The sequence below is a fragment of the Indicator indicator genome, chromosome 12 (genome assembly GCF_027791375.1).
Source record: "Indicator indicator isolate 239-I01 chromosome 12, UM_Iind_1.1, whole genome shotgun sequence".
NCBI classification, from domain to species: Eukaryota; Metazoa; Chordata; class Aves; order Piciformes; family Indicatoridae; genus Indicator; species Indicator indicator.
In genome coordinates this window covers 9,934,666-9,957,614 of record NC_072021.1, presented here as the reverse complement: position 1 = coordinate 9,957,614, position 22,949 = coordinate 9,934,666, and the positions used below count along the sequence as shown (strand labels likewise).

General features: G+C 42.5%; 1 protein-coding gene across 1 annotated transcript; it reads left to right on the top strand.

The window, feature by feature from the left end:
* The first annotated feature begins 478 nt into the window (after positions 1-478).
* On the top strand, positions 479-22,289 carry SLC30A8 (solute carrier family 30 member 8). Its single transcript, XM_054385283.1, has 8 exons — positions 479-558; positions 9,591-9,783; positions 13,698-13,848; positions 17,742-17,895; positions 18,414-18,603; positions 19,428-19,533; positions 20,947-21,081; positions 22,144-22,289. The coding sequence occupies exons 1-8, from the start codon at positions 479-481 to the stop codon at positions 22,287-22,289; spliced, it is 1,155 nt and encodes a 384-aa protein (XP_054241258.1).
* The last annotated feature ends 660 nt before the right edge of the window (positions 22,290-22,949 follow it).

Below are 22,949 nucleotides of genomic sequence, written 5' to 3'. Positions count from 1 at the left end.
GAAGCAGAAAGGCAAACAGTGGTTTGGCTGTTTCCAGGCAAATTGAGCTGTTTTAATCACCTTCAATCTCTCTTCCAGGACAGCCGAGTGAGCGCCCACATGCACGTCAGTGTGCGCTCAGCCATGCTGGACCCTGAGCCAGCGAGCAGGAGGGCACGGACCTGCTGCATGACCAAAGAGCGTATCACAGCATCAGACAGAGGGGAAAAAAATAAACACAGGGAGGGAGGCCTCGACCCTCCAATCTGACTCACTCAGCAAGCTGCAGATTGGCACGTTAGTGACGCCACCAGCACCAGGAAAGCAGCTTTCTCTTGTGGTGGGTTCATTGAGAAGATTATTGAAACCTTTTCATTTAAAAATATTTTGCAGACTACTGCATAAATCAGGAGGACGTTTTTGCCCACATCTGCTTCCAGCAGAGAAAGGAGAGTTTAAGTGGGCAAAGAACCCAAGCAAAACTCCACCGACTTTCCTCATGGCTGCCACAAAAGGGCTTGAAAGAGCTTGCCTTGTGAGTGAGAGGGACACCAAGAAGTACTCCTTGGCCCTAGACAGGTAACACAACTCTCTGTTTCCTTCACTTCCATTGCTTTGTCTTGGAGAGCCATACGAGATCACCGATCTGCTGATCGGTAGGGAGGGAGTTTCACAGTGCATCCAAGGAACATCTTTCACTACTTTCAAAATGATTTTCACTACTTTCAAAATGTTTTGCTTGATTTTTTTTTCCTTCCCAAACTTTTTTATTAAATGCTTGATGCATTTACTAGACAGCATCTTGATATGTCTGCATTTGTGATGGATTGAACCCATCTACTCTTGAAGCAAGTGTCTCCTGCTACGCAATTTATAAGCTTGTAGGATGCGAAACCTCGTGGATTATGTTGCAATTTTAGGCTGAATCATAGTAGTTCTGCTGGTACCATATTTGATTCAAGGCTCCTTCACACTTGAATGTCTAAATTTGGTCTGAAAGAAATGTGATGGCATTAAGGGCTTAATCTTGCAAAATTTTATTCATGCAGAGAGTCTGTTAGACTTGGAGCTGTTGTTCCTCTCATGTGCCAGAGGTCCTGTGAATAAATGCTTGCTTGAGTAAGGGAAGACCCTCTGAAAACATATGATGTGCTGTAGCTTGGTTTAAAAGACGAGTATAATTGTGTATCACAAAATAGGTTTTCAGCTGAACTGATTTTCCTTCTTCCTCTTGACTCAGGCCAGTACATATTTTAAAAAGAAAACAGCTGCTTACTTGCAGCTTAGCAGCACTTGACATTTCCATTATCTCATTGGTTTTTAGGTTCTTTATTGCTTTAGCTCTCTTAAAACATGTGGGACAGAAGCTTGGCATAAACACTGACAGTTCCAATGGATATCTGTCTCTCCATGTTCTTATACTGGGGTCACTGCCATCATATTTTAGTTATTTGAGTGTCTGGATTATTGTTTAAATATTATTACATGGCTCCATAAATATATGTGGCATTGCCCAAAATGACTTCTGTGGTACTATTTATATTTTTTAAAATCTCTTATGATTCTGCAATTCATTTTGGTTACTGAAGTCTCTCAGAGCTTTTTTGATAGCTTGCAATTTTGTGGGCACAGCTTCAGTAGCCGAGGTCTGTCAGCCCCTTACTACCCGTGGAGACAAGGACATCCCTGGATGAAGCCTTTATGCAGTGCAATGAAGGGGTGCCCTGAGACAGCAATAGCTGTTAGGCTGCTACATCAGGAAGGCCTCATTTTCCCTGGGTCCCTGGGAACAGGAGATATCCCTAGTAAGAAGAGGGGTAGGATGCATACTGGGGGCAGCTGATCCTCCCATCTGAGAGCTGACTCACCTTCTGGAGGAGGTGATTACTTTCTTATAATTATTTCCTAAATTAAGATTGAAATCAGTGGGGGTGAATCATTGCAACAATTGCAGCTGTTGGGTAGACTGCTGCAGATACAGCCAACAACCCCAGAGACTTGAGTCCCAGGAGGGCTCCACAGCAAATAGGTGGCTGAGTTAGGGCAGCATAACACAGCTCTCCAGGAGGAGGAGGAGGACTTGTCTTCCAGGCATGTGGCTTTGGGGCTTCTCCTCCTCTGGGCTTTTCTTTCCAAATGAAATTTGATTAACTGCACAATCTAATTACTCTGTCCCAGCAAATAACCAGAAACCAGGGGTGAGAGCCGGGGTCCACCTCCCGTTTGGAAGAGCTGACAGCTCAGGGGAAGCCATTGCCCTTCTTCCCCTTGCAGCTCAGCAAGCCCCAGCTCGGGGCTCAGAGCCAGCGTGGCAAGGGAATGCAGCCTGCTGGGCTCAGGCTTGCACAGACTGGCTGCCTGCACAGCTTCAGGTGTCTTAAGCCGATCAGCAGCAGTAAGCTCATCTTAGCTGTTAGTATAAATTACCACATTTTCCCCTTCCCTCTGTGTAGGCTTAATGAAGAGCTCTAACACTTTCAACAGCATTTGTTTTGCACACAAATTGCCTAGTTCTTTGCCATCCCCCAGTCTCTTGCTTTTTAATAAATGCCATTATTACAATATACAGGGAATAAAAATGGTTTTAGTTTAACCATGTGGGCAGGAATGCAGGCCCCCTTCCCTGCACACACGGCTGTGAGGATGGGTGGTGGGGTTTTTTTCATGCCAAGCTGACGGGTGGTCACTAGCAGGTTTGGATGCATTGAGGTCTCCCATGCCAGACTTTAAAATGCTTGCAAGTGGGTGAGCTTTAACTGAACTCTCTCAAAATCAGATCAGCTGTAGGCTTCTAGGATAATTCAGGTTGGAAGGGACCTCAGGCGGTGACTGGTCCAAACTCAGAGTGGGGTCAACTGAGAGATCAAATAATGTTGCTTAGGGCTTTATCTGGTTTAGTCTTGAAAAAAATCTGTCAAGATGGAGACTGCATGAATAAATAAATGAATAAATATAGATGATTTGGTAGATAGATAGAGCAGTGTAATATTGACCAGAAATGGTTGATATCTCAATTCACAGATCAGTGGGTTTGCATTAGATTGTACCAACTGTGCTGTGAACTAGATTTTGGCTTGATCCAGCATGAATTTCTGGATTTCTGCTCATGTGCTTTATATGTCATTATAATGGGATTTTGAACACCACCACATAAGTGAAACTCAAGGCTGCTAGTCTCAAGATTTTTGTTTATACTTTGTATCTAAAACAAGAGATGTGAGGGAAAAAAAGAAAATAAGAGGAGGCAATATCGAAAGTAGCAAAGGTGTGTAAAAACCTCAGGATTTGTCTTAGTGTAAAAAGTTTTTTTAAAATGTGACCCATCTATCAGGGAAGCCTTAGGCTTGTAATTGATTCCTGCCTGTCAGGCTCACACCACTAAAAAGTTTGAAGTGAGCCTGGGAGATGATTTCTTCATGTGGAGATTGATTTTCTATAACAAGTATATAGGGAAAGTTTTCCTTTTTTTCTGCCTTCTTGCACATGATATGAAATCTTTCATGGGATCAAAGAGTCCTGCTCAGATAAAGGCTTTTTACCACTCCTTGCGCTTCGCAGAAGTCAATGTTCAGGAAAACTTTAGATGTTTCTTGTGACTCCTGAAGCATTTTGGCTGTGAGGCCTGTGCTTCTGTCTCATTTGTACTGGCTTGCCAGCTGGCCCCAGGAACACACAATTTTAGGGAACTCAGCAAAACCCATCCCTTGTGTTAGGTGATATGAGGACCCTGTAGAAAGTACAGTGTCTGCCCAGTACTGGCCATATGCTGTCTCCATTATGCCTACTTTGGGTGTGCCCACTTCAGCTCAGAAAGAATATTGGAATTGGGTTAGTAAGAGGTAGGAAACAGAAATTAAGTAGGACACCAGCTCAGGAAATTGATGATTCATGAGTATAACAATGACACATACAGTAATGAATGATGTGAAGAAGGTAAGCAAGGAATGGCCATTCGTTATTTCTAGCAGTACAAGAGCTATTTAAAATATCACAGAATCAATTAGGTTGGAAAAGAGCTTTAAGATCATGGAGTCCAGATCATCACCATCAGGCAGGCAGCTTACAAGTAAGAAAGGATGCCTTATCTTTACACAGATCTGCCAGGTTTGTGGAAGAAAGACCTGTAAAGATTTATTAGATATAAGCTCTGTTTCTAGTCATCTTCCAGCCTTCCCATCTACTAGACATCTAAATGTATGTAAATGTATAAATATTTATCTTTGGCTTGTGTCCACAATACGGAAAAGGAAAATTTGGACAGCCAGGCTATAAAGAGGGTCTTAAAGGACTTGGAAATACTCAAGACTGGTACATCTGTTGAAATGAGAGTGTTGCCACCATAAAGGAAGCAACTACAACTTTGATATATTTTTCTCTGAAAGTAGTTTCATTATTCTTTCAGGCACCAAAAAATTACTATTTTCCCTTGTGAAGGAGATGATCTCCTGTGGGAAGTGCAGTGATTCCACATTTTGCTCTTTTGGCTGGGTATCTCACAATGGTCTAGGAGGATGGCAATTATTCCCATCAGCCTGCAGATCAAGGCACTCAACAGATCAAGTGAAAACAAACAAAAGGAAGTTGTAATCAAAAGCCCTTGCTAATGATTTGTGTGGATTCTGCAATATGTATTAATATTTTCCACTTCCCCCCTTCTGGGCATGACTCAGTAGGAGCCTTTCTGTGGCTTTTCCCTGACTATCTTTTTTTTACAAAGGAAAGAGAATTTGAAATGAAGAAAATATTATTTTTTAATCTGGGACTCTGCTTGCAGTGTGCTGGTACAGAGATCTGATGCTTAAAGGCTACATCTTGCTCTAACACACACAGAAGGGGTTTATAGTTTGACAGAGCTGATCTCTGCACCTTAAGCTTTTGATTTGCACATTTATAAAACTGCCTCTTATATTCTTTTAATTAGTGGCAGGCTGCTCTTGGAAGAAAAAAAAATAATGGTTACGCATGGGAGCTGGCAGGACTCTGCCTAAGTCCGTGAGCCAGATGCTACTCTGCGAGTTCAAAGGGAGCAGCAAATGCTCACCACTTCTGACAATCAGGCCACTTTTATTTAAGTACCCTTCAGGCAGAAAAATGTGACTTTTGTGGATTTACTCTGCCTCTGTTTGCTTTTGCATCTGTTCAACAAGATCTGTGGGCAGTGCTTTCCTACCCCTCAGTGGTACTCTGGGGTTTTGTTAGCTGATGGAGAGACTGGAAGCTTAGAGAGGGGAGGGTGATCACAAAGTGACCTATTTTGTTAACAGTCAGGAAAGGACTTGGTGGCTAAAAAAATCTGTAGATGTAATTTTGGCATCCCTGCTCTGGCAGGCTGTTGAGCTGATCATGACTCTTGTCATTAAGATGATTTAATGTTCAACACCGTCTGAGTTAAAAGGAAATTAATTTTACATTCAAACCATACAAAAGTATTGGAAGATTACTCCAGAGAGGGATCATGAGAAAGAAAAACTTGCATGCCCTGATCTCCAGAGGAGAGTGAGACAACTACAGTGTTTTGTTCAGCCATCTGGAAGGAATCAATTTGTGGTACCTTCTAATTCATCAGTAAAATATTGTGCATAAATGACAGAGTGTACATGAGGAGCCTGATGAATGTAAAACTAAAGGACTGGAGAAGAACTGCCTAGTGGAGACCTCAGTCACCAGATGAGTAGCCCATCCCCCAGACAGCCCAGCTCCCATTTATTTGTTATTGTGGGGAAAATACAGAAAAATCCTCACAAAGGCCTAAGAATTCACTAACTCACCATCTCCAGGCATCAGGCATTAAACCTGACCAGTTGTTCTTTCATGCAAGCTCCTCACGTACTGGGGAAACCTATAGCCTCTGCTGAGCAAACAGAGACCACATGCTAACCTGGCTGGAAAACTGGCTGACTCAGGGGAACAGGATGCATCCTTGGAACATCTCAATAATATTTACAAAACCAACTCCATGCTGATTATCTATAGTGCAAGACTTGGCCACCAAGGTGGGTCAGCCCTTCTCCTTTTGCCGGTATCTCCACAGCGCCGATGAACACAAGGGACCAAGGGACCCACGGTGATGTGGCTGCCTTTGCCTCTTGCCCATAGGTGAGATGTGGGCTGCTGGGCACCTGGCAGGACTTTGGACCCACTGAGCAACTGCATCTCCCTCAGGTTGTCCCAAAAGGTAGATGGAAGAAGTTTGATTTCAGAGTAACTTTTTTCTTGACATTGCAGATTGGCAGCCACCGGCATGGTTTCTTTCCAGCAAGATTTTAGGCATTTGACAGTTCCATAAACAGTGCAGAAAAGCTACAGAAAGTTGTCAAGATCCATCTCCAACGTGACCTGGACAGGCTGGAGAGCTGGGTGCAGGCAAACCACATGAAGTTTAATAAGGACAAGTGCAGGGTGCTGCATCTGGGGAGGAATAACAAGAGGCACCAGGACAGGTTAGGGGCTGCCCTGCTGGAAAGCAGCTCCACAGAGAAAGACCTTGGAGTGCTGGTGGACAGCAAGTTCTGCATGGAACAACAATGTGCTTGTGTGGCCAAGAGAGCCAATGGGATCCTGGGATGCATCAAGAAAGGTGTGTCCAGCAAGTCTAGGGAAGTTCTTCTACCTCTCTGCTCTGCCCTGGTGAGACCACACCTGCAGTACTGTGTCCAGTTTTGGGCTCCCCAGTTCAAGAGAGACAGAGACCTGCTGGAGAGAATCCAACGGAGAGCCACAAGGATGATTAGGGGACTTGAGCATCTCCCCTGTGAAGAGAGACTGAGATCCCTGGGGCTGTTTAGTCTTGAGAAGAGAAGACTGAGAGGGGATCTGATCAATGTCTATAAGTATCTGAGGGGTGGGTGTCAAGTGGAGGCAGCCAATCTCTTTTTGGTGGTGCACAATAATAAGACAAGAAACAACAGGTACAAGGTTGAACATAGAAGATTTCACCTCAACATGAGGAGAAACTTCTTTGCAGTGAGGGTGACAGAGCACTGGAACAGGCTGCCCAGAGGGCTTGTGGAGTCTCCTTCTCTGGACACATTCAAAACCTGTCTTGATGCATTCCTGTGCAGACTACCCTGGGTGATCCTGCTTTGGCAGGGGTGTTGGACCTGATGATCTCTTGAGGTCTCTTCCAACCTCTGATATACTGTGGTACTGTGATGTACTTCCTGTAGCACAAGTCTCTTTCATGTAACTCAGGAAACAATTCTCCCTGGTCTCAAAGGAAAGTCCTTAGCCAGAATGGGAAAAAGAAGCTGTTATTACTGGGTCAGCTGAGCTTCCCCCACCCCCTCAAGCTAATTCCACACTTGAAAACAACAGTGGAGTTTGCTGCATTCCCATGGAGTCTTGCAGACTACGACCCCTGCCCACACAGACCTCAAACAGCTGTAAGGTGTGACTATAAGGATGAGGAACTGGCTGGATGGTTGCGTGCAGAGGGCAGTGCTCAATGGCTTGAAGTCCGGATGGAGAGCAGTGACAAGTGGTGTCCCTCAGGGGTCTGTACTGGGACCTGTACTGTTTAAGCTTTTTATCAATGACATAGTGAGATTGAATACACCATCAGCAAGTTTGCAGATGGCATCAAGCTGTGTGGTGCTGTTGATATGCCTGAAGGACAGGATGGCATCCAGAGGGACCTGGACAAGCTGGAGAGGTGGGACCAGGTAAACGTCATGAAGATCAACAAGAGCAAGTGCAGGGTTCTGCACCTGGGCCAGAACAATCCTCACTATCAATACACACTGGGGGATGAGGTGTTGGAAAGCAGCCCTGTGGGAAAGGACTTGGGGGTGATGATGGATGAGAAGCTGGACATGAGCAGACATGGAGAGCTTGAAGCCCAGAAGGCAAATTACATCAAAAGCAGTGTTGCCAGCAGATCCAGAGAGGTCATTCTGCTCTGCTCTGGTGAGACCTCACCTGGAGTACTGTGTACAAGTCTGGAGCCCTCAGCAGAGGAAGGACCTGGACCTGGTGGAGAGGTCCACAGGAGGACCATGAAAATGATCAGGGGGTTGGAGCTGCTCTGCTATGAGGACAAGGCTGAGGGAGCTGGGGGTGTTCAGCCTGGAGAAGAGGAGGCTCCAGGGAGACCTAATAGCAGCCTGCCAGTACCTGAAGGGGGCTACAGGAAGGATGGGGAGCGACTGTTCCCAAAAGCCTGCAGTGAAAGGACGAGGGACAATGGCTTCAAACTAGAGCAGAGCAGATTTAGATTGGATAGCAGGAAGAAGTTCTTTACTATGAGGGTGGTGGAAGACTGGAACAGGTTGCCCAGGGAGGTGGTTGAGGCTCCTTCCCTGGAGATATTCAAGATGAGGCTGGAGAAGGCCCTGGGCAGCCTGATCTGGTTGGGGATGTCCCTGCTGTGACTGCAGAGAGGTCAGACTGCATGAGCTTTGGAGGCCCCTTCTGGCCTGGACTGTTCTATGATTCCATATGGATGCTATGCACGTGCCTCTGGGCAGAATGCACCTTTTGATGCCCCAGTGTGCTCCCACAAGTGTCAGTACCCAGCAGGGGATAGTTTACCGACAGAGTTACCACATCAGAAGCAGCTGTGGCAGTAAATGCTTCATCTAAAGAGACAAAATGGTTCTCAATCAAGTCTCCCAGGACAGAGTTTAGAGCAGGGATTTTTTGCTGTTTAGGTTCTTTCTAGTTGAAAGATAAGGAAGAGGGAACGTCCTTGTTTACTGAACCACCTTGGGACCTCCCCTGGAGGAGGTTCTGGGCTGTTTTAATGACAGCCCCAGCCGTCATGGTCATCACCAGTTGTCAGGGTCACCACCAGTTGTCATGGTCGTCCAGGAGTTCCCACAATTACAATACAAGGTTCTTGGCCTCAGGCCTCTCTATCCCCATCTCATATTTCCTACATAGGAGCCCTTAGAAGAACAGCACTGAGATGTTGTGGTAGAGCAGAGCTGGCTGAGAAATCACCTTGTGATGGAGCAATGCTCAAAGAGACACATCTGCTGGACTTCTCACTTTCTAAAAAATCAGTGGCACAAAGGGGTCAGCATTCTATGGAGAACTGATTTTTTAAAAAAAAAAAAAGTCTTTGAAACTTTTAATAATCACACAAGTCCTGTTGGAAAATTGATAGGTTTTGTACATATGTGAAAATCTGAAATAAAATTGTTCTGCATGCAAAGAGAAGAAATATCTTTAGTCAATTACAATTGAGGGAAAAAGAAATGTCTTTTTTTTTTTTTAATAGTCTTCTTATTAAAGATGTTGGGAATAAACCCCACGAATTTTCCATCAAATTTTCTCCATGTTATGTTGACTTTGGTTACTATTTGCATCAGGTGTGGCTTTTTCAAGATCATATTGTGTGCATAAAATACACAGCCAGTACTTCATAAATTGCTACATGATGTAGGAGAGCCCAAGGAGCTGGGAAACAGAGCCAGAGCAGTCATTCCACATGCAGCTCCCTCCTGCAGAGTCCTGCTTGTGTGAGCAAGCCTCTTCTATGACCAGCTCAGTTGTTTCCAACGCTGCTTTTATCCTTCAAAAGCTTTAATTAGTTTCTGGGATGCAAGGCTAGATGCCCAAATAACTATGCTTTTTCTTTTTTTAACCTTCTGTTTCTTTCAATCCCAAAGGATGAGCTGGCATCAGAAGAATTTAAATGAAGAGAGGCAGCAGCAGGAAGCAGAAGTTACTGAAGCTAATCCAGCATATCACTGTCACGGCTACTCACAGGCCTATGAGATCAGAAAAAGGGAGCAGCAACAAGCCAGGAGGAAGCTCTGTTTAGCATCAGTAATTTGCATCTTCTTCATGATTGCTGAGATTATAGGGGAGTATGTTTGCCCAAAAAGAGCTCAGTTTGATGCCCAGCACATCTGTATTCATGCACTTTTGTATACACTCTGACTACAGGCACCTGTGATGCACAGAGGTGAACCCACCCGAATAATATAACTCTCCTTTCTCCCTAATCTTCAAAAGAATTGTGGAGATTTTGGAAGTAAAATTATCAAACTGTTTTTATATGTTCATTTAAGGATTGCATCTGTGTAGGAACACAAAGACCAGTTAATGGCCTGAACTGTTCTCCCAGGTCCTATTTGGCTAAAAGTGGTTAGCATTTCTTAGCTTCATGCAACAAAAGGTTTCTAGCACATTGGATTACATTTTTTATGTAAACAATTAAAAGGCTATATATTTATTGAGGCAAATGAGACCTCCACACTGATGAGGGCTGGAAGCAGCAGTCTTTACAAAATCCAGGGAAATCCAGGGCTAGATTCACCATCTGCTTTGCTTCTGTTAAGTCAATGTATTTATACCAGGGCACGTTCATCTTTTTAAACTGGCCTGCTGGTGTGTTTCTGGATCAATGGAAGATTATTCCCCTGTCTAATTAGCTTTCACTTCTAGACCCATCCTACAATATCTAATATAAGTTTTTGGCTTGCTCATAGAGAATTAGCTTTCATTTTGTCCCACTGATCTGCTCTCTGCATGGCTTCTGTGATGTTTATACCCACCTGATAGTTTCTGGCTCTTTCATTTCCCCTCTCCACAGTGAGGTGAGGTAAGGTAAAGCATCAGGAATCCCACAGACTTTTGTCACATGTAGCCAAGGGGACAGAACAGAAATCAGCCAGGAACACCTCTGAAACACATTTTTCCCTCTTTCAGCATTTCTGGAGTCCATGAAAATGAAATAGAAAAGCTTTGTGTTCCCTACAGGTGAGAACTGGAGGCCCTGAAAGAGTTGCTGCATTTCTGCCTTCCCCACCATCTGCCAAAGCCAACAGGGACTTGTCCAACTCTTCCCTCCCATGCACTCCATCTGCACAAAGCCCTGTTTGTAGGTCACATGCATTCCCCCCATGAAAACCAGTGCATACCACTAATCTCCATGCAGTAATGCCAGTGCCAGAAGTAATGCATTATTAACAAAACAGTATAATCAGTAGGCGTAAGTTTGGTGAATGCAGCAGTGTTAGAGGATAATTGGAAGGACAGATGATATGTTAACTAAATGTTTCGTTTTGCTTAATGAATCATACAGCTTTTTTTTTTTTTGCAGTGACAGCTTAAGTAACAATCTTGAAGACCATTTTGCTTCAGACCATTACACTTTGACAAACCAGTTATTAACTGCAGTTGCAGACAGCAGTCTGTGGAGGTTTTTTGTAATTATGAACCACATATTGATTTTTTTTTTTAATCGTTAGGCTAGACTGCCTGTGCCTGGTGACTGACCATTGAGTGACTGACAATTTCTGCTGCTTTGCCATATACAAATCTGTAAACATCCATTGTGGGTAATAGTAAGTCATAAAGACCACTTGTTGGGAGTATTGATACAAAGCAATAAGAGCCTATAACTATTACACAGGCTTTAGTGTTGAAAACAAAGAATATGTTCCCCTTCCTTCTTAAGGGCACCTTCTGTGGGCATTATTATGCTAAACAGAAGAAATAAAGCTGTGCCCCTCTTGAAGAGGTTGGAAAGTTGTGCTTCTTTGAATCTCTGCATCTTTCCCATGATGTTTTTGCTCAAACCATCTGTGCTGGCCTTTATTGCTCTCCCAAAAGGGGCACTGTTGGCTGAGCCTGATGCACAAACTCTCTGAGAAAGACAATTATCTTCTGTTCTTCTGATGCAGATCCATCCCAATCTCCATAGATTTGGATATATCAGTCAAACTGATGATACCCTGTGCACAGCCCTGATATAAAAGTACTTTCCAAGAATTCTCAGTCTCTGAGGACTAAGTGTGGATTTCAAAGTAATTTATTTCCTTTTGTGCACTAGGAGAGACACACCTAGCATGCATCCTCATGTTAAAAAGAATATAAAGGCTTGACCAGGTTGCTAAGATAAGCAAGCAGAGATGTCAGAAACTCACCTGAAGGCATTAGATACACCAGTAATACATAAAAATACAATTTGCCAACATATTTCAAAGACAGCAGGCTAGAAGGTATAAGCTTTTGTAATGCTATCCCAGAGAACATGGAAATAAAGCGTCTAAAATGCAACAGGGTTTTGCAGGCAGCTTGTGCTCTACATATTTATTTGCTGAAAGATGACTGATGCCTTGGTTGTTAACATCTGTGCACTTTCAGACAAGCCTGCTTCCCTCTGCTATGCAAAATTGCTTCCCACTTGAGAAACAGTGACCTTGCCAACAGTGGAAGTCTGAGAGCTCTGTCATGACCAAGAAATGTATGTGTATTTACACCTGTGCATACTCTGGGAAATCCTTATTCTGTGGAATTTTTCATTTCACTGCAAAGCATGAGATGCCCTCAAGTTCTGCAGTCATGCTTGCTCCCTTTTGAGAAGCAACTTTCAAACAGCTGTAAATGGGATGTAGAGGGAGGCAGAGAGAAAAATAATGCATGCCCTGTATGTGCAATACACATTCTCCTGCAATGACAAACCATACAGTATTAGGTACACTAATCTAAAATCTGTGTGTGGGAGGAAAATATACAGACAGTCCATCCTGCTGGCATGAAGACTTTCCATCTCTAAGGAAACAAGAGATATGCCTACATGTCCCTTTGGCAGTGCTGTCTTGCCACAGGTTTGAATGAATCATCTTATGAGGTTTACCAGGATTCTTTGGTTCTCCTATGGGTTGTGATCAGGAGAAACAGGTGAACTGAAATTAATTAAATGTCTGAAGAATTATGGAAAGATATTGCCAAATACAAAAACTAGACATTTTGGCTGTATTATCTCATATTCTGATTTTTCTACATTCCCACTCTGATGAAAAGATTCCCCTGCCATAACAAGTTGGCCAGACAGCTTCCTGCCTATGATCCCTGTCCTCCCGCAGCCACTGGCAGCTGGGGTAGCTTAGAGCAACCTTTTAGTTTCTTTGGATTTGCCTTTTGCTCTGAGACATAGTTAGAAGAATTTGGCAATATAATTATGTTTGGCTTAGTGGGTAAAAGAAGTGTGGCTTCAGATAACCTAAAATGGTTTGGGTTGGTTTTGCTTGTTTTTCAGAATTCACATGAAATCCAAACCCTCCAAAGAAAAATGACATTCAGCCACATTTTTCCAGCTCCAGCAGGAAAATTAAATCATGCATTACAGATGCAAAATGATAGATTAGTTCTGAGTACAGAACATTTGTCTCTATGCCCTCGTCAAAATGGTTGGTTGTTTATCACAGCTCTTATACTAGAACCTTTCATTTTATTCCCATGGAGAAATAAATTTGCCTGTGACAAATAAACAGTTGGGCATCCAGCCATCCAAAACTCAGGAAGAATATGCATATGTTCCTATAACAAATAGGAAATGAATCCCATAACCTAATTCCCTGAGTTTTTGTATGCACATAAAGATATCAGTAATCTGTGAAAAGACAGCAGGAGAATACTGGAAATGTGATCCTTAATACTGTTTCTCTCAAAGAAATATGATATTAAAATAGTCACATAAACCAGTCCAACAGTGATATAACCCCAGCAGTAAAGTATCACAACTCTGCTGTCCTTAGGACTCTCTTTCTCTCAGACGAAGAAATTTACCTCAGTTCCTTCTGTTAAATCATAGCTTTCTCTGCACAAATGAGGTGCAAAATGAAGCTCTCTTTGAAGAGTTTTGGATTGTGTATGCGATCACTGAAAACTGAGTGTTCCCTTCAATCCACAGCAAAGCAGCTCTCAGGTTTGATCTGCTCAGCTCAAACTTCTGCCCAGAGCCATGATACGGATGGGTGTCTCACACAGGTGGGCAGATCGCTGGGAGCCTGGCGGTGATCACTGACGCGGCACACGTGCTTGTGGACCTGACAAGCTTCCTCCTCAGCCTCTTCTCGCTGTGGCTTGCCTCCAAACCTCCCACCAAGCAGTTAACTTTTGGGTGGCACCGAGCAGGTAGCAAACATATCACAGTATAAACATGTGAAAGGGAAAAGGGAAGTCATCATAGCTAGGGACTGGAAAAGATGCTGATGTGTAACATGGGTCTGCAGATACTTAGACATTGTGCACTGATGTGCTCAAAGCCCCTGGAACACAGTAACAAAGCAAGCCAGTGAGCGTCAAAGAAGTAAAGAGAGCATGATCATGCCTTATCTACAAACATGTCTGCCAGTTCATCTATTTAATATAGTTTTGGGGTGGTGCTAGCTTTGGCTGAAATAACAGTAACTTCCCCCAGTAACCTGAGCGCAAGGAGTACTGAGTCCTCCATCTACTATGAAACACAAGTTTCTACAAAAGCAGCAATACTGATAATAATGAGACCCTTCTCCATTAATTGAATGATAAAGCAACTCATTAAATTAGCTTTTAAAGATAACAATGTTATATTTGTAGAAAGCTGAGATCCTTCAACATTTACCATTTTCTAAATATTCTCCCTGTGTATCTCGTTAACACTTCTGGGGTTTTAGCAGATGGAAGCACTGGTAGGGTTTTAAAGTTCTCTGTCCTCACTCAAAATATATCTACAGATGACATCTAATGCTGAAAGCTTTACAATCAAATACAAGTTCTTTTACAAAAGACAAGACACCAGTAAAACATCAACTATGACCAAAACATTTCTAGAGGTATGAGTCAAGCTTCAGACACCTAAATATTAGTGTCTACATGTAGGTGAGCACAGAGAAGCACAGGCTCCAAATTTCTGATATGTTCAACGTTAATCTAGACTCCATTCAGCTTCCCAAACGTAGAAGTCTAGTGCTACATCCCTGGAATGTCTGAGACTAACAGACAGGAATGGCAGCTATTGCCCAAGACCCACAGGAGACTGCACAGGATGCCAGGCACAAGACAAGGGCATTTCAAATGCCACCAGACACTCATAGTTAAGAAACTAGGAAGTGCTCCCATTCAGTCAATGGAACAGGAAGCTGTGTAAATCACCATTAATTTGATGACCATTGCCCACAAAGGGAGCTTAGACACTTAGCTCACACCTACATGTAGACATTCTAATTTTGTTGTCTCAGGCTGGAAATCAATTCCATGCTGTCCTTAGGGCTCAGTTTAGTTGCTCAGATGTAATTGATTAGTGCTGTTTGAAATGTCTTAATATATTCCATAGTCTCCAGCTGCCACTCCAGAAGTCTATGGGTCATCTATACATCTAATGTCAAGCCACCCATGGAGGTGTCAATGTCTCAACTGTCTGTAGACACCTGCACACCTAAACTGAGGACTCAGATAATAAATGCTTAAAGGCTGTTCAATATGAAGGTCCAGTAGCAGCTTCCGACTCAGGGTGTTTGGTGGCCCAGGTTACTTGGAGCTACAGATGTACCAGGGAAGACATATGCTATACTTGCCTTGTCTTTATATTGCTCCCCAAGTATATTCTACCAGCTCTGCTGGAAACAGGCTGCTGGGTGACAGAAGTGTGGTTGGCATTATGCAGATGACAGACATCTGAATTTTCCAGCCTCATCAACCTACTACTTACCACCATTTGATCCATAACTTCTTTTTAAGTTTATGCTCTCTTAGCCTGGGAGGCTCTGGGTGACCTTATCTAGTTGAGGATTCCCTTGCTTACTGCAGAGGGGGTTGCACTAGATGGCCTTTGGAGGTCCCTTCCAACCCAGACCATTCTGTGATTCTGTGTGAAAGTGAAAGAGAGAATTGTCTCTTGCAGCTTCACCCTCAGACTGTGCTAGATTTTGCTAGTGTTTTTGTCATTGCAATGCAGAGCCTCAAAACAAATCTTTTATTGCCTTTGTATACTGGTAGCAGAGAGCTTTGCATCAAATGTTGGTGTCTGTTTAATTGCATTCTAGGATAGTTATCCTGTTTCTTGTTTATTTTCTGATTTATATTTCCAGTTTATGCTGGTGAGTGCCTTCAAATAGTAGCTGAGGGCAGTCAGGTTGCTGTGCACTGACTTACTGAGGTCTGGCAGCTGCAGCCCTCCATGACACTGGAAGCTGATTTTTCCCTACTTTTCCCATACTGATAAACAGGGTTTGTCATGCAAAGACTGGGTATGACAGGGTGCAGGTTTAGAAGCCATCCAAATGCCTCCTGTCCTCTAAGCTAGTAGGAGGCAGTAGAACCAGTCAAGACAGCTGTTCAGTGAAATCCTTTGGGTATGCAGCTACTTTCAGCAACATGTTAGAAGCACAATATGGAATGAAACTGATAGTATGGGACAGACCTATTTCCATGTAGGAAAGCTCTCCTCATCCTCAGGTTCTTTATTTCTAGTATGATTCAGAGGTTTACAAACAATCCTATACTACTGTTTTCTGCACTCTGTTAGTACTCATAGTTCTGAAGGAACATAACTGAGAGTATCTTGAGTAAAGTATTTATTACTACTGAACTGCTCTGTAAGCTTAGCTAAACTTTTGCTGAGATGCTGCATTGACAGTTAACAGGTACATAGGTAAAGATGACCTCTAACATATTCCATTGTATATTATATGCACACATGCACCCAGATATTCATACAGGTGTTCATAAAAACTCCTGGCTCCTTTCAGGCCAATGATAGCATAGTCATTGACACCTTCAGTTAGGCCAAGTGTGAAGAGTTTCAACCTGAACTCAGAAAAAATATAAACACCAGAATGTTGTGTGTTAGCTTCCCTCTCTCTACTTGTAAGCAAAACCAGATTTCCCTCCCAGTGCACTTCAATTTTTTATTTGTAAATTTTAGACAAAATGGTTCTTTTGATAAGGATCTGATGCCTGGGCTGTTGTAAAAGGTGTGACCTTTAGAAAAATATACTCATCATCATAATTTGAGTTTCTCCTGCTTTCTTGGACTGAGAGTGGAGGACTCTGCAAGTTCGTTGCCCTCCTGGCCTTCTACTGCCCTTCACTTTATTGTGAGCTTTCATTTTCTTTGGCATTGTCTCAGTTGTGCTCATAAAGTGCCACACTTACCCATTCGAGTCACACAGCAATTACTAGTCCCACATCCTAGTAAAAACATGCTACACACATTCATACAAATATCCCTGGATCTCTCCTATGGCAGTGCAATAAAAGGTGGCCTTGGGAACTGGATTTATCTGAGCCCAACTAAGAGCCAATAGAGACAAAATTAAATTTTGTTGCCCCAGGGTAAAAATAGCTTCTTTTGTAATCATCACAGCTGGTTGCACAAGAAGAATTTTGTGGCATTGGAAAGATGAGTTCTAGAAGAGAGGAAGGAGAGGTTTTGCTGGCAGGACCTCGCTGGGGGCAGTCACTGCATTTCTGAAATGTGAAGTGACAAGAGCTGTACAGAAACAAGGGAGGCTATTGGAGGGGCAATATGTCTGCAGTGGGTTTTGGTGAGCTGCGCCTCCCTCCTTCCCTCCAGTTTCTGCTCCCATGACCAGATAATCTTGTTGGGGAAAAAGGGTGGGCTCCTAGAGTCTTCACCCCATACTGGCAGGGCCAGACAACTACATAATATGTAAAAGAATTGCTCTTTTATTCTTCCCTCCTTCCCTTTGCTCCTCCCAAAACTCCCCAAATTATGTTTTTCACCTCTCTAATTTCTGCAAATAATTAATGAACTCCACACTGGGAAGGGGACAAAAGTAGGAGCAAATAGAACATGGTTAGGCCACTACATCCACCACATAAGACTGCTATTTGCTACAACCAGAAAAGGTTTTGGCCCATTTTCTGTGAGCACCAAGGCTGCCAGCACACAAGAATTAACTCTCCTGGCTATAAAGCTTACAAATCTGAAATCTTACAAAGCTGAAACCATTAGCAGCCCTCTCTTAAAATGTGTAACATTTCTGTTCTGTCTCTTGCTAAAATCAGATTGTTTTAATTCCTAGAAATTCTGGGAGCTTTGATGTCTATGATGATCATTTGGATGGTGACTGGTGTGTTGGCATATTTGGCTAGTATGAGGCTACTACACCCCAATTACAATATTGATGCTACAGTGATGCTCATTACCTCTGCTTGTGCTGTGCTGGCCAACATCCTGTAAGTTACTTCGCTTTCCTCTCAGTATAACTTTTGAACCTTGAACCTGCTGCTGTATTTCAGTAAAAAAATATTAGAGAGATACTTGCCTGAAAAATATTGTTTATGATTTTCATGAGGATAAGGAAAGGGGTAGAAGAAGAGACATCCTGCTTCTCATTCCAGGTTGAAGTTCCTCTCCACCTTTCTGTTAGCTTCCACACTGGGAAGGAAAATGATGAACGCACAGACTTCAGAAAAAAATTAACCTCCATCTCATTTTTCATTAGATGTCAGAATGTTCAAGATCTCCATAGGAAATGAGGCCTCATTAGTTACCCCATTCACAGACTTTTTTATTTATGTGCAAAACACTGATTTGCCTAGGAAATGTCTGCTTAGTCACTATGGATTTTCATTTAATGTGTCTGTTGTATCACTCAGCATTCAGAAGTGAGAGCAGTGGTGACGTATGTGACATCACTGCTTTCAGAGATGCAGTAACCCCACTGATGTTTGTAGCTTTACATCTCTTGCAGACTGAGCCTGATTCTGCACCAGACCAGCCATGGGCACAGCCACGGGACACAGGCCAGGGAAGGCATGTTGTCCCCTCTGGAAAAGCCAGCTCTGAGCAATGCCAGTTTGCGGGCAGCCTTCGTGCATGCCATCGGAGATCTGTTCCAGAGCATTAGTGTGCTGATTAGTGCACTTATCATCTTCTTTAAGGTTAGTTTTGTTAGTTCACTTGCCTTCCTTGCAATTAAGCATAACAGTTGTTTTCATAGCATTGTGACGCTAGCTGCTACGTAAATATTTTCTCCATCTTAATGATATAAATAGCAATTTAGCCAAAGACAGTTATTCTTGGGAATTGAAATGACTGTTGAGAGAGTAACACTTGCTCCTTGGTGTTTCAATTGCAAGGAAGATACTTTGGTGTCCAGAGAAGAGCCAGGAGGGTGATCAGAGGGCTGGAGCACCTCCCCTGTGAGATTGAGAGTTGGGGCTGTTCAGTCTGGAGAAAAGAAGGCTTCGAGGTGACCTTATTGTGGCCTTCCAGTATCTGAAGGAGGCCTACAGGAAAGCTGGGGAGGGACCTTTTAGGCTATCAGGTAGTGACAGGACTAGGGGAGTGGAACAAAGCTCGATGTGGGTAGATTCAGACTGGACGTGAGGAAGAAGTTCTTCACCATGAGAGTGGTGAGAGCCTGGAATGGGCTGCCCAGGGAGGTGGTTGGGGCCCCATCCCTGGAGGTGTTTAAGGCCAGGCTGGATGAGGCTCTGGCCAGCCTGATCTAGTGTGAGGTGTCCCTGCCCATGGCAGGAGGGTTGGAACTGGATGATCCTTGTGGTCCCTTCCAACCCTGACTGATTCTATGATTCTCTGATTCTCTCTCTTTCTTCTTATGTAGCAACCTCATTCCCTGTGCTGAGGCTCCCTACCTGGCCAAGGATGAATGGGATGTACTATTCTTAGGGATTAACTAATTAAAAATGGAAATAACCAAGAAAAATGAAGTTAACAATATGATCTGTTCATGTTTTTCTAGCCGGAATACAAAATAGCTGATCCAATCTGCACCTTTGTGTTTTCCATCTTTGTTTTGGCAACGACCATCACCATTTTAAGGGACATTTTGATTGTGTTAATGGAAGGTAGGACCCTGGGTTGAGAATGAATGCAGTTACATTTTGGTTTTTCTCTCTCATTCTCCATGAGACTTATACTCACTGACAAAAGTATAATAGCACACTTGCTGCATCAGTTTCCAGTGTTCTCCTAATTCTGATCAAACTTTAAACTTAATTACAATGTTTCCACCATATGCCAATTTTCATCAAAATCTGTGTGCTGGTGTTTTGTTAATGAACTCCCAGTGTGTTCCTAAAATCGAGTTGCCTTTTTTCTATTGTATGTGTAACATTGTTTTTTATGACCCCTTTGGCACGTGAAATGTCTGCTCGCTTTGTTCCTTGAGTAATTCCTTCACTTATGTGAAATACAAACCTTTTCCAAAAAAAAAAAAAAAAGGAAAGAAAAAGAGGTGGTGTTGGAGCTTGCTCTTACCCCATGCATCCAGTCTGTCCTGGGGTGTCTGCCCCACAGCGTCTGCAACTGACTGTGTGGTGCAGGCACTGGCTGTCCATGGTTTTCTCTAAAGAACAGCTGCATCAAAGTCAAATCCATCGAGTCAGTACTCCAAAGAGCATATAATTTTCATAATAAATGCATAAGACAAAGCATACAATGCTGAAGCCATTAACAGTGACCAAAAAATTATCACAGTATGAAAGAGAAGATTAACCAATACTGCTCTTACCATTATTACTTTATCATTACATTATTAAACTGGTGGCATTAAAAGTATTTTTCAGTTTACTGATTCAAGTGAAATGTGATGAGCATAACTATTCACATGGGCATAGAGGTGTATTTCCAGAGTCCAAGACTGACTCCAGGGAAGGTCTGTAGTTATTCTTGGTCAAATTTGGATTTAGATGAACCCCTGAATTTCATGTTGCAACTCACCCTGTTACTATTGTCCTCACTCAGCATAATTTATAAGAAATCTCACCTAGAAAAAGTCACTGATCTGCTCCATAACTGATCTTGAAATCTAACCTCATCTAAGATTCCTGAGTCAAACCATTTCAGTCCTTATGTTTATCTTTCCTCTCTACTAAACAGAGGCTTCTTTCATGTAAGTGTATTGTGAACAGAATCCTTTAGAGGCGCTCAAGTGATGACTGTAAATTCTGTATTCACAAAAGGTGTTGGTGTGAAACCAGGACATGATCTAGCTAAACAGATCACTTCCCTATGGAAACTGGACCCTCAGAGTATCTTCCAAGACACGTGTGAGTCTCGTTTTTCCATGGAGAAGTATAAAAGAAAGGATAAGATTGAATTTCACAGTGAAATCTGAAAGGGATAGGCTTTCCAAAGCACAGAATATTTAACAAAAATGATACATCTAACTGAATAAAAGTTCATGATGTATTTTCTTCTAATGACCATCATTCTTGCCTCTTCAAAGTATTTTTCTTCCACCCATTTATCCTTTTAAGGAACATCAAAAGGACTTGGTTATGATGCAGTGAAAGCAAGAATTTTAGCAGTTGAGAAAGTGGAGTCTGTTCACAACCTTCATCTTTGGTCTCTGACAATGAATCAGACTATTCTATCTGCTCATGTTGCCACAGGTCAGTAAATTTCTGCAAACAGGGAGTAAGTATTCAATTGCTGCCTAGTACAGGTCAGTTTCTTTTGACTGGGACACAACTGACTACATCTGTTGCTTGTTACAACAAATATCATCCTTTTGTTGAAAAAAATAGCAACAACCACAGCTCTCAAAAATCCTCCTCCCAGAAACCTTACCAAAACAACAGGCACAAATGCAAGACTTGAAAACTGTGAAGCAAGGAACTAAACTACAATATATTTTAGAAAATTAGAAAAATTCTAATTAAATTAGAAATATTTTAGAAAATTAGAAAAAAATTAGAAAATTAGAAAAACTAAACCCAGGGTGGATTTTTCTTACAATATCAAATGTATTTTGAAGTGGATTTATCAAACTTGAAGACTGTTGATCCCTTTAAAAAAAAAAAAAAAAAACTTACAGGGCAAATCTGCCTTCCTGATGTGTCTCTAGCTATGAAATAATCTTTAAAACACAGCTTGGAGTATAGAGGTACTTCCAGGGGAACAGCTGATCTTTTAAAATTCTATTTTAAAAATGTAGTCTTTATCCCTCTTGACAAATTGTCCACTACTCAGATTGATTTTCTTCTTTGTCTGGTTCTTTGTACAGGTTAATGTTTATTTAAAGAAAATACTCTGTCTAGGTTTGGCTGAGAACAGGTTCAGAGGCAAAGTCCCACATGGAGTCCCCCTTCCCCAAACAGTGGGTTCTATCAGCCACCTGAATCACTTGGCACTGTTTCTGCTCCCTGACTGGATGAGCTAATCTTTATTAAGTATTCCTGCCTTCCTCCCCTCTTCTGCCAAAGTGAATTTCTGTGGTGATTACTCTTAGCTCTGGTCTTGCCAAAATTACATATTCCATCCCCATTTGAATGAGCATACTTTTGCTGACATGCAGGTTCTTGACGGGGGGATAAAAAGGACAAGAAACACTTCTCAGAACAAACCTCTGTCAGAAGTTTTCAAAGAGTTTCTGTCAGTAAACACTTGCTCTGCTTTAAAGTACTGCATTATATGACATGCATTGTGATTTTCATTCTGTTTGCTATCCACAGCAGACACAGCGAACAGCCAGAAGATTTTGAGAGATATTACCCAAGCCCTGTTTGAGCACTACAGCTTCCACTCCATCACCATTCAGATTGAATGGGGAGGAGATCAGAACCATGACTGTGCCTTCTGCCAAGAGCCCAGCCATTAAAGGGAGGAGTACCCTATGCAAACCAGCGATCAGCCCTCTTACAAGTCAATGGAGAATATATGTGCTAATTATATTTAATTGATTAAAACCAAATGCTAATTAACTGAACTGAAAAGCCCTGCCATTGTGAGCAGTGCATGGACCTTTATTTGTTGGCAACATCTACCAGGAGAGAACCTATCATCCATCAGCAGCTACTTTTCAATTGCAAGAGGAAGTATCTAAATCATTCTTAACTAGAGCAGCAGACGGCCACTAAAACAACATTTAAGAGTGCCTGTTTGTAATCACAGGTAACAAAGAACTAATCGACTTTCCTAAGTTTGGTGTTAGCAAAACTCAACATTTACTCAGGATGAAAGAGAATATTTAAATTAGCACAAAGCATGAAGAGATCTGGGAAAGAAATGGTGGCATCTGCTCTCCTTGCCCTTTGGTAGAGACTCCTGCTGCATATTAAGGGAAGATGTGCACCATAGTCTGCAGTGTGGATCACAATGGGATTCATTCCACGTTTGGCAAATAGCTCTTTGTTTTCTAGTTAGCCCTATCTATTTTTCAGCTAGCTCTCAGACAACTCATAACTGTATCATGATAAGTTGTGATGGAGCATTAGTAGCGGATTTTTGTGTGTCCGTGCCAAAAGGTACTGCTGGGTTG